The sequence below is a fragment of the Dipodomys ordii genome, unplaced genomic scaffold (assembly GCF_000151885.1).
Source record: "Dipodomys ordii isolate 6190 unplaced genomic scaffold, Dord_2.0 Scaffold19, whole genome shotgun sequence".
NCBI classification, from domain to species: domain Eukaryota; kingdom Metazoa; phylum Chordata; class Mammalia; order Rodentia; family Heteromyidae; genus Dipodomys; species Dipodomys ordii.
In genome coordinates this window covers 11,977,296-11,990,210 of record NW_012267235.1, presented here as the reverse complement: position 1 = coordinate 11,990,210, position 12,915 = coordinate 11,977,296, and the positions used below count along the sequence as shown (strand labels likewise).

The window sequence follows — 12,915 nt, the reverse complement described above, 5'->3', positions numbered from 1 at the left end:
TTCATTCTGCAGTGACACACGCGCAGAATGAGCACACACAACCCATCCTCTGGGGTCGCAGATACACGGTGGGGCCCGTGAGACCCACAGAACCCGGGTCAGCACGTTCATGGGGCTTCCTTGGGCGCGCGTGTACACATACACACAGAGGAATGTGTGGGGAATGTCACTGGGCCCACAGGCTAGAAGACCTTAACCCTACATAGTGAAGCACATATCTATGACAACCAGATCAGATAAACATGCAGCTGAGCACTTTGCCTCCACCAACAGAAATAGCCACATCCACATATTTGTACATAAATACAGATGTTTTGCTGTGGCTTATTTGCACCAGCAAAACACCGAGTGGAAATAGACCCCGAAACCTTCCTGAAATTCCAGAGAGGAGATCTCAGAACTCCTCTCCAACTCTGGAAAACTTTAAAAAATTCAGGATGGGGCTGGGAATGTGGCTTAGTGGTAGAGTGCTTGCTTAGCATGCATGAAGCCCTAGGTTAGATTCCTCAGTACCACATAAACAAAAACAGAACAAACAAACAAAAACTTAGGAGCTAGCTCCTCAGAACTACTCTCCTAAAAAGTATGACAGGTGCTGGTGGGTCACACTTGTAATCCTAGCTACTTAAGAAGCTAAGAGCTGAGGATCTGGGTTTGAGGCCAGTCCAGGCAGGAAAGTCTGTGAGTCTCTATCTCCAATTAATCAGCAAAAAGCCAAAAGTGCAGCTGTGACTGAAGTGGTAGAGTGCTAGCTAGCCTTGAGCAAAAAAGTTCAAGGACAGCATCTAGGCCCTGTTCAAGTCCCAGGACTAGCAAAAACAAACAAACAAAAAAAAACCCTTTATGAAATAAGATGAGACAAAACTAAGTCCAAAGAAGCCTCATCATTAAGCTAGTTATAAAGAGAAATGAGAAAAAGGAATCAGACAGAGGGACAGATATAAAACACACAGAGTTGGAATTAATGAGAAAACAGGCCCACCCCCCCTCAGGAAGGTTCCAGGGAAAGAACTCCACCCCCACTCCAACCAGGTCACAATGGCTGGAGCTCTGAGGGGCTCAGGCCCCCGAGCCAGGAGGAGAGAGGAAGTCCAAGGAAAGATGGTGAGTAGGGGGGGAACAGAGGATATAGCAAGGGCAACACTGATCCTGGTCATCCTCTTTCCCCTTCTCCCCTAAAACTCCCCAGTGGTCTTAGACATACCCACAAATGCAACACCCAGAAGTCCCTAGAGCTTGTGATATCACAGAGATATACAACATGGGAAGCTGTCCCCCACTTGCCAACAGAACATTCCTCGGTTATTGTTTTTTCCCTCTCAGGAACAACCTGCCCAGAAAAACATGATGCTCTGGGACTGTTTACTCCCTGCTTCCCCCTAGATGCTTAAGGCTTACATTGTACCACATAATCTATTTTTCAGACCCTTTCGAGCTCCTACAAGTTCCTCTACTATCCTACAGACAGAATTTCAGATCAATCTAGCATTTAAGCTGCCCTAAATCCGCCAGACTGTAGGTGTTCTCGTGTTTGAGTTCCTTTCTCCTTAACAGGCTGGCAGTCACCCCTACTTCAACCTGCCTGACTTCACCCAGCCATCACCATCCTCCAGTCCGCCTGGCCTCCCTTCGAACCAGCGCTGCCGGCCCTCCGATGCCACCAAGGGCCTACTTGTAGCCCTGCTTGGTGGGGGCCTGCCTGCTGGCTTTGTGGGTCCTTTCTCCCGTATGGCTTACCAGGCTTCCCACTTGCCCTCACTGGAGCTACTCATCTGTAGATGCCTCTTCCACCTTCCCATTGCCCTGCTACTTAAGCTTCGTGGTGACCCTCTCCTAGGACCTCCTGATTTCCGGGGGCGGGCCTTCCTCCACGCTCTGCTCAATGTCCTCAGCATCGGATGTGCCTACAGTGCAGTTCAGGTGGTACCTGCAGGAAACGCTGCCACAGTTCGAAAAGGTTCTTCCACCGTGTGCTCTGCCCTCCTCGCACTCTGCCTCGAGAGCCAGGGTCTCAGCGGCTATGACTGGTGTGGCCTGTTAGGCAGCACCTTGGGACTGATCATTATCGTGGGACCTGGACTAGGGACATTGCAGGAGGGGACCACGGGCCTTTACACAGCCCTGGGCTATGTGCTGGCTTTCCTGGGAGGCCTGGCCTTGTCACTGGGGCTTCTGGTCTACCGCTCCCTGCACTTCCCCTCCTGCCTACCCACAGTGGCCTTCTTATTTGGCTTGGTGGGGTTAATTGGCTGTGTGCCAGGACTGTTTGTGCTGCAGACACCCGTGCTACCTAATGATCCTCTGAGTTGGAGCTGTGTGGGGGCAGTAGGGATCCTTGCCTTGGTGTCCTTTGTGTGTGTGAGCTATGCAGTCACCAAGGCCCACCCTGCTCTGGTGTGCGCTGTCCTGCACTCTGAGGTGGTGGTTGCCCTCATGCTGCAGTATTACGTGCTCTATGAGACGGTGGCACCTTCTGACATCATGGGAGCAGGAGTTGTGTTGGGTAGCATTGCCATCATCACCGCCCAGAACCTCAGCTGTGAGAAGCAAGGGCAGGTGGAAGAGTGAGATCGAACTTGAGTGTCTGGGGACTTTGGGGGGGCAGGGGTAAATAGCAGAGACGAATACAAACATGGGAGAACAAGTGCCTGGAAAAGAACTGATATGGGGATTCAAGCGTGACTGGGGACTTGGTGGAGGGGGGAAACCTGGAAGATCGAAAACAAGTATGAGATCCAAGGGACCTCACCCGGGCCTTGGGAATCAGGACATAACTAAGGCGTACTTTTAGATACAAGGGGTTGAGGCAGGCTAGCTATGGGCCATGGGGAGAATTTCCCTGGGCAGCAGAAAGAGCAATGGGCTGGAGTGTGCAGGTGGTCAGGCAAATAGGCAGCAGCTGCTGGGGGGAGGGGAGTGTTGCTGTTCCCCCTGGAGGACAGTTTCCTTCCCTCTTCGTAGTGCCCACCCCCCCCCTTGGGGTGGTGACGTGACACTAACATCAAACAAGGATCACTGGGTATTTGGCTATGGAGCGGGTGTGAAGTTCTACATCGCTCTTATTGGAGAATCCCTTGGGATCCCCGCCTCCCAGTTTGTTTCTAATATATTCCAGAAGTGGAGGATTTCCTAAATGTTCGAATTCCTTGGCCCTTAACGTTCCTAGGGCTTTCATATCTCGCCCCGTGGTTATTCTGTCCTCCCCCCCCCGCGCCCTCCCCCCTCCCCTCCCCCCCCAGTAGCAGTCCCGTGATCTCTCTCGGACAGCAGCCAGTCCTTCCAAAAAGCAAGCTTTCGAGCTGAGGCTTCTTGGAGCGTCTCAGGCTGGGGGGATCTGGGTCCAAGACTCGGTACAAGCACTCCAGTAAAGTCCAGAAGACGTCCACTTATCCCCCGGAGGTCGCTCGACAAACAGCGGCTACTTCCGGACCAGCAGTTGGATTCGCCATCTTGATCTGCTCATACATATTCAGCGTTGAAACTGAATATTCATGACCAACGGCGCTCCTCCCCCTCCCCTCTCCAGCTCCCCCCCCCCCGCCAGGATCGACTCGAGAGGACCCGACCGGCCCCGCCTCCACCACCGACTCGCAGAACAGACCATTTTCTACCTGGAGGGGGGGAATAATGATTTTATTTTTTTTTGGCTAAAGATGATACTTTACTCCGAAATAGAATAAAGGCGGCCTAACTTTATCCTTGATTTTTCAAACGGTCAATGGCAGTGCTAAGCGGGGGGGCTGGCGAGAGGAAGAGGTGGGATTAGGAGAACACCCCTCCAGTCATTTCAAAAGCTCACCCAAGCAAGGGAGCCCGGGAGGAAGGACCAACCGCTCCAGCGCGCGCCCCGTGCAGGCCGGCGCAGTCGGCCCCGTAGCGCAAGGGAGGGCGGGAAAGGAAGGGGCGGGGGAAAAGGCAGGGGCGAGTCTATAAAAGGCGTCATTCGGCCAGTTCGCTTCTCAGAAGCGCCGAGAGCGCGGCCGGGACGGTTGGAGAAGAAGGTGGCTCCCGGAAGGGGGAGAGACAAACTGCCGTAACCTCTGCCGTTCAGGAGCCCGGTTACTTATTTATTCGTTACTCCTTTTCCTCTTCCTCCTTCCCCCCCAAAACCTCCTCCTTTCCCCGCTTTTTTTTTTCTTTTTCCTTTTTGGGAGCTGAAAAACCTTCGCGAAGGGATAGAACGGTTCCTTTCGCTCCTTTTCGTTTCTCCGCCTCCTTCCCTTCCCCCTCCCCTTCCCTCCTCCAGCCTTTTCCTCCCTACTCGGGGAGGTCCTTCCCGCTGGCCGCCCCGACGGGATCTGAGTACCTAGGCGGAGGTGGCGCAGGCTTTTTGTAGCGAGGTTTGCGCCTGCGCACCGCGCCCGCCTCGCCATGCACGGGGGTGGCCCCCCCTCCGGGGACAGCGCATGCCCGCTGCGCACCATCAAGAGAGTGCAGTTCGGAGTTCTGAGTCCAGATGAGCTGGTAAGCTGTGCCGCCTCGCTGCTGTTGCTTCCCGGCCGTGTCTTGGGAAATGTGGCTGTTCTCACTGCTTATGGGTGACCTGCCGAGAGGATTGGATTGGTGGCGCCGAGGCCTTGCGAGGTCTAGCTTCAGGGTTGCCAGAGTTTAAATTAAAAGGATTTAAGCAAGCTTAGCTCCCTGCCCAGGGTTTGTCTAGGGCAGAGAGAGGGTTACCGAGTCTTTTCTTTTAGAATAACCGACATTCAACGAGTTGAGTCCTTGGAGCCCTTTACAAGTTTCATTAGGATGCCAACCTCAGGTTTTTACCCTCCTCCTCCTCCATATATTCGTTGAATACCTGCTATGTGACAACACAGTAGGCGATGGGGGATAAATAGATACACAGCTCAACAACCCAGACAAAAGACTGCCTCTTAGAGCACTCGTGGGCAAGGGAAGAAAAGACAGACAATATACAAGGTTAAATGAATAAAACAGTTAATGACAAATGCCTTGAATAAAATGAAAGGAGGTAATGTTATGGAACATAACTAGGGTGGAACGGTTCATGTTTTACTTTCCTGTTTCTTTAAAACATCAATGTATTGTACAAGAGGATTACATTTTGACATAACTATATGTGCATACAATGTACCTTGTTCAAACTCACTTCCTTCACTCACATTCCACCTCCACCATGGGGCTACTTTAAATGAGATGGTGTCACAGTCTGGGAAGGCCTGAGAAAATGTCATTATCCAAATGGTAATCATCTCAATAGTGTTTGTTGTTTTGTTTTTAGGTGAAGGAAACAAGTGCAAAAGAGATGGTGGAAAAATTAACTTGGTTATGCTATAGAGGGTGGAAAAGGCCAGTGTGGCTGAGGTTCAGTGGGTATGTGACAGCTGGACCCATGGGATATTGTAAATCATTGTAGAGGATCAGTATTCTATTTTCAGCAGGAAGCTATTGGACATTTATAAGCAGGAAACAACAACTTACATATACACATAACATTATGCATACAAATGTATGCTACTGTAGTTGTTCTTTGAAAATGGGGAACAGCACTTGGGGGTTGAGCTAAGAGGATTGTTATTTCAAGGCCCGCCTGAAGTACAAAGCCAGACCCTATCTACCAAACAACCCAAAACTTAATGGGAAACAAGGATAGGTGCAAGGGAGATTACTGGGGAGGATAATCTAGGGGAGAGCTTTTGATGACTTGGAATTTGGGTTTTTTTCCTTAGAACTAACAGGATAGCAGAGAGAACCACTGTGTTTGTGAATGGAAGCATTTTTGTTAGGGGAGGAGGCTCAATTGTGTTAGGGCTCAGCACCCTATATAACACAGAATAAATTTCAAATAGTGTTAATATTAAAACCAAAAGAAAGCACCAGAAAAATACAGAATTTGAGGACTGATACCAGATGAAGAAACCCTTAATAATAACTAAGTGACACTGTTTTATTACATAAACATAAGAGCCACTTCTAATAGAGGATCAAAGCTTAAGCAGTATTTGCAGTGTGATAACAAGGCTAGTTTTTTTTTCCCCCTTAATGCTAGGAAAGAAATAAAGTCATATGCTAGGCAAGTGTTCACTACATCTTCAGCCCTTGTCTTTTTTTTTGTTTTTTGGTTGGTCATGGGGCTTGAACTCTGGGCCTGGGCCCCTGTCCCTGAGTTCTAGGCTAGTGCTCTACCACTTGATCCACAGCACCACTCCCAATTTTCTGGTGGTTAATTGGAGATAAGAGTCTCTCAGAGGGGCTGGGAAGGTGGCTCAGTGGTGGAGTGCTTGCCTTGCATGCATGAGGTCCTGGGTTCAATTCTTCAGCACCACAAAACAGAAAAAGCTGGAAGTGGTGCTGTGGTAGAGTGCTAGCCCTGAGCTGAGGAGTTAAGGGCCTAGAGTTCAGGTCCCACAACCGACAAAAGAAAAAAGGTCTCATAGACGTTCCTGCCTAGGCTGTTTTTGAACTGTGATCCTTAGATGACAGCCTTCTGAGTAGCTAGGATTATAGGTGTGAGCCACTGGCACCAGGCTCAGCTCTTGTGTTTTTGGTTTTGTGTGTGTGTGCGTGTGCGTGTGCGTGTGTGTGTATGTGTGTGCGTGCGTGCGTGCGTGTGTGTGTGTGTGTGTGTGTGTTGTAGATCTTGAACTCTGGGCTTGGGCAGTATCCTTCAGCTCTTCAGCTCAAGGTGAGCTCTCTACCACTTGATCCATAGTGCCACTTCCAGTTTTCTGAGTGATTTATTGGAGTTAAGAGTCTCAGGGAGTTTCCTGCCCAGGCTGGCTTTGAACCCTGATCCTTGGATCTCAGCCTCCTGACTAGATAGGATTACAGGCCTGAGCCACCAGCGCCAGGCTAAGTTTTTGTTTTTTTTAAGAGGTATTTTTAAACTATCCATCCTCTTCTACCTCACAGGAATGTGCTACCATGGCCAGCTTCACTAGATTCATTAATACCTTTACAAGGAACATACAAAAAATAAGGAATTAGCTGGATGGAGTGGCTTATGCCTATAATTCTAGCTACTCAGGAAGCTAAGCTCTGAGAATCAGATCTGAGATCATATTTGAAGCCAGTCTGGGCAGACAAATACTCAAAACTCTTCAGTTAAAAATATGGAAGTGGAGGTATGCTCAACCAAATGAATGACAGGACCTAAATTCAAGCTTCAGTACCAGATACAAAAAAAAAAAATCAGGAATTATATATCTGCTAGAAAATGAGGATGGATGAAAGTTTTGAATAGACTTCACAAAAGTACAGGTGGTCAATAAAACAGGATTACTAGTAAAAAACCAGAATGAAAATTTTCCTCTAATCTGATTTTTTGCTACTGGCAAAAATATGGGAAAATAAACATGTTCATACATTATTAGTAGAAGGATAGTAACCTATTTGGTAACCTATTTGGAGGACAGTCTGACAGTTGTATCAGTCTTTCAGTGTTTTTATCTCTTGACCAAACATACCGATTTTTTTCCCCTAGTCCTGGGGCTTGAATTCAGGGCCTGGGCACTGTCCCTGAGCTTTTTTGCTCAAGGCTAGTGTTCTACCAGTTGAACTACCACTGCAATTTCAGCTTTTTGGTAGTTAATTGGAGATAACAGTGTCACAGACTTTCTTGCTTGGACTGGCTTTTGAACCCTGATCCTTTAGATCTTGGTATCCTGAGTAGCTAGGATTACAGACATAAGCCACTGGTGCCCACTTGCCACTTTTTAAAATATTTATTTTGAGGGCTGGGAAGGTGGCTCAGTGGTAGAGTGCTTGCCTCACATACTTGAGGCCCTGGGTTCAATTCCTCAGCACCACATAAGCAGAAAAGGCCGGAAGTGGCGCTGTGGCTCAAGTGGTAGAGTGCTAGCCTTGAGCTGAAGAGCTGAGGGACAGCGCCCAGGCCCAGAGTTCAGGCCTCATGACTGACAAAAAAAAAAAGTTATTTTGAGGGGTGGGTGGAATGGGGAATGTTGGGAATTGAATCCAGGTTTTTATATAGGATAAATTACACAGTCCACCACTAAGCCATACCCTCAACTCCTATAGACTCTTGGAGGAAGAGCATGTACTTCCTGGAGGTTCCTTGGTCCAGTTTTGGAGTGGCTGGAAGTGGAATTAGTCATTGGGAAGGTTACTGACTTGTTGAGCATAAAGTTTGAGCAGAGTGAGCTGTGAAAAGTATTGAAGATGATTATACTTAGGTTTCTTGTGTTTTGTCTGTTCTGGTAGCCAAATTTCATTTCTGTTGTTTCTTCTTTTTTTCTTTTTTTGGGTTCCTGGGGCTTGAACTCAGGGCTTGGGTGCTGTCCCTGAATTTTTGTGCTTAAGGTTAATGCTCTACCACTTGAGGCATACCTTCACTTCTGACTTTTTTGTTAGTTTTTGGAGATGAATCTCATGGACTTTCCTGTCCAGTGGCTTTGAATCATGATCCCCAGATCTTAGCCCCTAGGATTACAGGCATGAGATACCACTGCCCAGCTGTTTTCGCTTTTTTTAAAGTTTTATTCGCCATGAGCAAGTCATCTTCATATTTCTCATAGGATACCAAGCAGCTGGTGAAGTATAGCCTTCAGAATTTAATCACACATCAGGTCTATCTCCTTGAGGGGGTCATTATACATTCTTCAACTCAGGGACCTTATGCTTTTTGCTGGTCCAGCATTTTGTTGGTTAATTGGAAATGGAGTTTCATGGACTTTTCTGCTTTGAGCCATGATCCTCCAGGTCTCAGCCTCCTTAGTAGCTATAATTACAGGCATGAACCAGCACCTGCCTCTGGTGAAAAGTGGCCTTTTATTGAGCATCAGTTATATCCTGGGCTTACACATACCTGATTTCAACCCGGGTCCTGGCTCCACCTTTCTAGGGATTCCAACTGTTCACTTCTACCAAACTGTGCAAGCACCGGTTCTCCTAGCATATCCATCTGGATGTGGAAATGTTCAGGCAATTCAGGCCCTTTAGAAAAGGAGTAAGTGAGCCGGGCGCTGGTGGCTCACGCCTATAATCCTAGCTACTCAGGAGGCTGAGATCTGAGGATCGCGGTTCAAAGCCAGCCCGGGCAGGAGAGACGGTGAGACTCCTATCTCCAATAAACCACCAGAAAACCGGAAGTGGCGCTGTAGCTCAAGTGGTAGAGCGCTCGCCTTGAGCTGAAGAGCTGAGGGACAGCGCCCAGGCCGAGTTCAAGCCCCACGACCAACAAAAAAAAAAAGAAAAGGAGTAAGTGGTAAAGAGCCAGAACTATATCTGAGTGCCTTGTTGATCGAGAGGAGTTGAGGAAGAGTTGGCATGGCATGTTTGGGGCATCATACCTATATTATTAACATAGGTTGCAGATGCAGAGAAGTTCTTGCAGAGCCTCAGATTCATAGACTTTGTTTTATCTTGGAAGAGGAAATAAAGCATTGTTCCCTACTCCTTCCAAAAGAATAATTTTTCTTTTTTTCTTCTTTTTTTTTTTGGTCGGTCCTGGGATCTGAACTCTGGGCCTGGGCACTGTCCCTCAGCTCTTCAGCTGAAGGCTAGCGCTCTACCACTTGAGAGTCAGCCCCACTTCCAGTTTTTCTGCTTATGTGGTGCTGAGGAATTGAACCCAGGGCCTCATGCATGCAAGGCAAGCATTCTACCACTGAGCCACCTTCCCAGCCCCTAATTTTCATTTTTTGTAGTTAAATGACCTAGAGTTTATCCTAGAGGGAAGTCTGGGGTTCCATTGTAGAGGTAGGGAATTCTATAGAGTTCTGAGTCCATTACATTCTCGTATAACTCCTACTCTTGGAGTACATGATGACTGGAACTGGCTTTTTGACTTGTGATACTTAACTTTGGCATTTCCAGAGTTATAAGCGTACCAGTCTTTTCATCTTCTTGTTCTAAGTTAAACATGGTTCTTATATAGATAATTCAGGGATTCCTTTCTGTTTTTGTTTGTTTGTTTGTTTTTTGGTACTATTCCTGGAGCTTGAACTCAGTGCCTGTGTGCTGTCCCTGAGATTTTTTTGCTCGTCTAGTGCTTGAGCCACAGCTCTACTTCTGGCTTATTTGATAGTTAATTAGGATAAGAGTATCACAGACTTAACTGCTTGTGCTGGCTACAAGCTAATCCTCAGATCTTAGCCTCCTGATTACAGGCATGAGCTACCAGTGCCCAGCCTTTTTATTTTTATTTTTACTTTTTTTTGGTACTGGGCTGGAATTTAGGGCCTTATGCTTTTGCTCGGCTTTTTTCTCTTAGTGATGGTGCTCTACCACTGGAGACACTCTTCTAGTTCTAGCTTTTTACTGGCTAATTGGAGATAAGTCTTGCAGGTTTGTCTGCCCAGGCTGGCTTTGAACTTTGATCCTCAGATCACAGCCTCCTGGGTGCTAGCATTGTAGGTAAGAGCTGCCATCACCCAGTAGTTTGGAGTTTTCTTAGAGTTCTAGTATGAAGGCTAGAAAGAAACTAGAAATCCTACTTAGTTGTTACTGGACTTTTTTTTTTTTTTTCATACAGAAACGGATGTCTGTGACAGAGGGAGGTATAAAATACCCAGAGACCACCGAGGGAGGTCGTCCCAAGCTTGGGGGGCTGATGGATCCCAGGCAAGGAGTGATTGAGCGGACTGGCCGCTGCCAGACATGTGCAGGTAAGTGTCGGGCCAGAAGGATCCCAAAGGAAAGGATTGAGGCTTGAGTTATAAATGGGCCGGTATGGAAACCTGGAGACCTAGTCTCTGCAGTGAGGGGGAGCTAGGATGAAAGTAACAAGATGTATGTTTTCATAGGAAACATGACAGAGTGCCCAGGCCACTTTGGCCACATTGAACTGGCCAAGCCTGTATTTCATGTGGGCTTCCTGGTGAAGACAATGAAGGTCTTGCGCTGTGTCTGCTTCTTCTGCTCCAAACTGCTTGTCGATTCAGTGAGTGGGGCATAGGCCCTAGCTTAGGAGGGAGGGAGCCTACTAACTGGAGGAACAAGGGGATAAACTCAATTGACCATGCTTTGCTTTGTCTCCAGAACAATCCTAAGATCAAGGACATTCTGGCCAAGTCCAAGGGACAGCCCAAGAAGCGGCTCACACACGTCTACGACCTTTGCAAGGGCAAAAACATCTGCGAGGGAGGGGAGGAGATGGACAACAAGTTCGGTGTGGAACAGCCTGAGGGTGATGAGGATCTGACCAAAGAGAAGGTGACTGGGGATAGCAGACACTGGGGGAAGGAAGGGCCTGGAACAGAACATAGAGGCCTGGAGGGAGGACGAGAGAATGCTGTAGAAAGGTCAAGAAACCAGAAGGACACAGAAGAACTGAGAGGGCTGGCCTAGTATGGCAAAAAGTGACTGGACATGGAGGAACTTAATGATCTTTTTGTCTCTGAAGGGTCATGGTGGTTGTGGGCGGTACCAGCCCCGAATTCGGCGCTCAGGCCTGGAATTGTATGCTGAATGGAAACATGTGAATGAAGACTCTCAGGAGAAGAAGATTTTGCTGAGTCCAGAGAGAGTGCATGAGATCTTCAAGCGAATCTCAGATGAGGAGTGTTTTGTGCTAGGCATGGAGCCCCGCTATGCTCGGCCTGAATGGATGATTGTCACAGTGTTGCCAGTGCCCCCACTCTCTGTGCGGCCTGCTGTGGTGATGCAGGGCTCTGCTCGAAATCAGGTCAGTGGCTCTAGGACTCTGCGTTTTGGATAGATGGTTAGGTATCTAAGGGGAGAGATCCTTGTAGAGTAGCATGTGCTGAGGGGTAGATGGCTAGATCTGACGTGGAAAATAAGTACCCTGCTGCCTGTTAGCTGTGCAACTTTAAGGAGACCCTTAGCATGGTTAAAGGTTATTGGTGGGGGCGGGGGCGCTTCTGTATTGGTAAAATGAGAGTGAGCAGACCTGGCTCTGACTCCTAGTATGGTGTGAGGAGGAGAGCTCCACTGTGTGCCTGGCAAATGCCAGCTTTAAAACCCATTTGGTGGTGGCTGTACTCTGATGATAATGACTTTCCACCTCAGGATGACTTGACCCACAAACTGGCTGACATTGTGAAGATCAACAATCAGCTGCGGCGCAATGAGCAGAACGGAGCGGCTGCCCATGTCATCGCAGAGGATGTGAAGCTCCTCCAGTTCCATGTGGCCACCATGGTGGACAATGAACTGCCCGGCTTGCCCCGTGTACGTCTCTACACTCCCACCCCAGTGGATAGGAGACTGGGTGGGAGCCAGCGCAAATGCTGAGACAAAGGGCCAGTACTGACTGGGTTGCCTCCTGGTCATGTTTCCTCACAGGCCATGCAGAAGTCCGGACGCCCCCTCAAATCCTTGAAGCAGCGTCTAAAGGGCAAGGAAGGCCGGGTGCGAGGGAACCTGATGGGCAAGCGAGTGGACTTCTCAGCCCGCACTGTCATCACTCCCGACCCCAACTTGTCCATTGACCAAGTTGGCGTGCCTCGCTCCATTGCTGCCAACATGACCTTCGCGGAGATTGTCACCCCCTTTAACATTGACAGGTCTGTCCCAGTCCAAAGCCCTGTCCAGAGTGGTGAGTGTTGGGGGCTTCTACTTAGGGCTTTAGGTTGAGGAGGGCAGCAAAGGCTCTTTGGGAATCATTTTGTTCAGAGTATTTTTTCCTTCCTAGACTACAGGAACTAGTGCGCAGAGGGAACAGCCAGTACCCAGGAGCCAAGTATATCATCCGAGACAATGGTGATCGAATTGACCTGCGTTTCCACCCCAAACCCAGTGACCTTCACCTGCAGACTGGCTATAAGGCATGTAGCACTAGGGCTGTGTGTGTGTGTGTTGTGTGCACGTGCGCGCATGCCTGAGTGCACATATGCATATAAGCATGCTGTCAATATTGGGGCTTGAACTCAGGGCTACTGTACTTTCCCTTAGCTTTATTGCTTAAGGCTACTACTATACAACTTAAATCACACCTCCACTCCCCCCACACCCCTTTTTTTTTTTTTT

The 12,915-nt window shown here is 48.5% G+C and overlaps 2 protein-coding genes across 2 annotated transcripts in view; both read left to right on the top strand.

Annotated features, from left to right (window-relative positions):
- Window positions 1–993: 993 nt before the first annotated feature.
- Window positions 994–2,668, top strand: Slc35g6 (solute carrier family 35, member G6). The gene is made up of 2 exons (XM_013013277.1): window positions 994–1,104; window positions 1,555–2,668. The coding sequence occupies exons 1-2, from the start codon at window positions 1,039–1,041 to the stop codon at window positions 2,566–2,568; spliced, it is 1,080 nt and encodes a 359-aa protein (XP_012868731.1). The 5' UTR covers window positions 994–1,038; the 3' UTR covers window positions 2,569–2,668.
- A 1,293-nt stretch (window positions 2,669–3,961) lies between these two features.
- The window catches only part of Polr2a (polymerase (RNA) II (DNA directed) polypeptide A, 220kDa), a 24,500-nt gene continuing 15,546 nt past the window's right edge, over window positions 3,962–12,915 (top strand). The window contains exons 1-8 of the mRNA XM_013013352.1: window positions 3,962–4,464; window positions 10,460–10,592; window positions 10,731–10,867; window positions 10,966–11,139; window positions 11,330–11,611; window positions 11,956–12,117; window positions 12,232–12,452; window positions 12,581–12,713. Coding sequence (XP_012868806.1) covers window positions 4,372–4,464; window positions 10,460–10,592; window positions 10,731–10,867; window positions 10,966–11,139; window positions 11,330–11,611; window positions 11,956–12,117; window positions 12,232–12,452; window positions 12,581–12,713 — 1,335 coding nt within the window. The 5' untranslated portion in view covers window positions 3,962–4,371. The remainder of the gene's footprint in view (window positions 4,465–10,459; window positions 10,593–10,730; window positions 10,868–10,965; window positions 11,140–11,329; window positions 11,612–11,955; window positions 12,118–12,231; window positions 12,453–12,580; window positions 12,714–12,915) is intronic.

Bases quoted from the DNA above. Each gene is read 5' to 3' on its own strand.
- Slc35g6 (XM_013013277.1), top strand. From the start codon at position 1,039: ATGGCTGGAGCTCTGAGGGGCTCAGGCCCCCGAGCCAGGAGGAGAGAG. The intron at 1,105-1,554 runs GTGAGTAGGGGG...TCTCCTTAACAG, and splicing joins AGGAAGTCCAAGGAAAGATG to GCTGGCAGTCACCCCTACTT.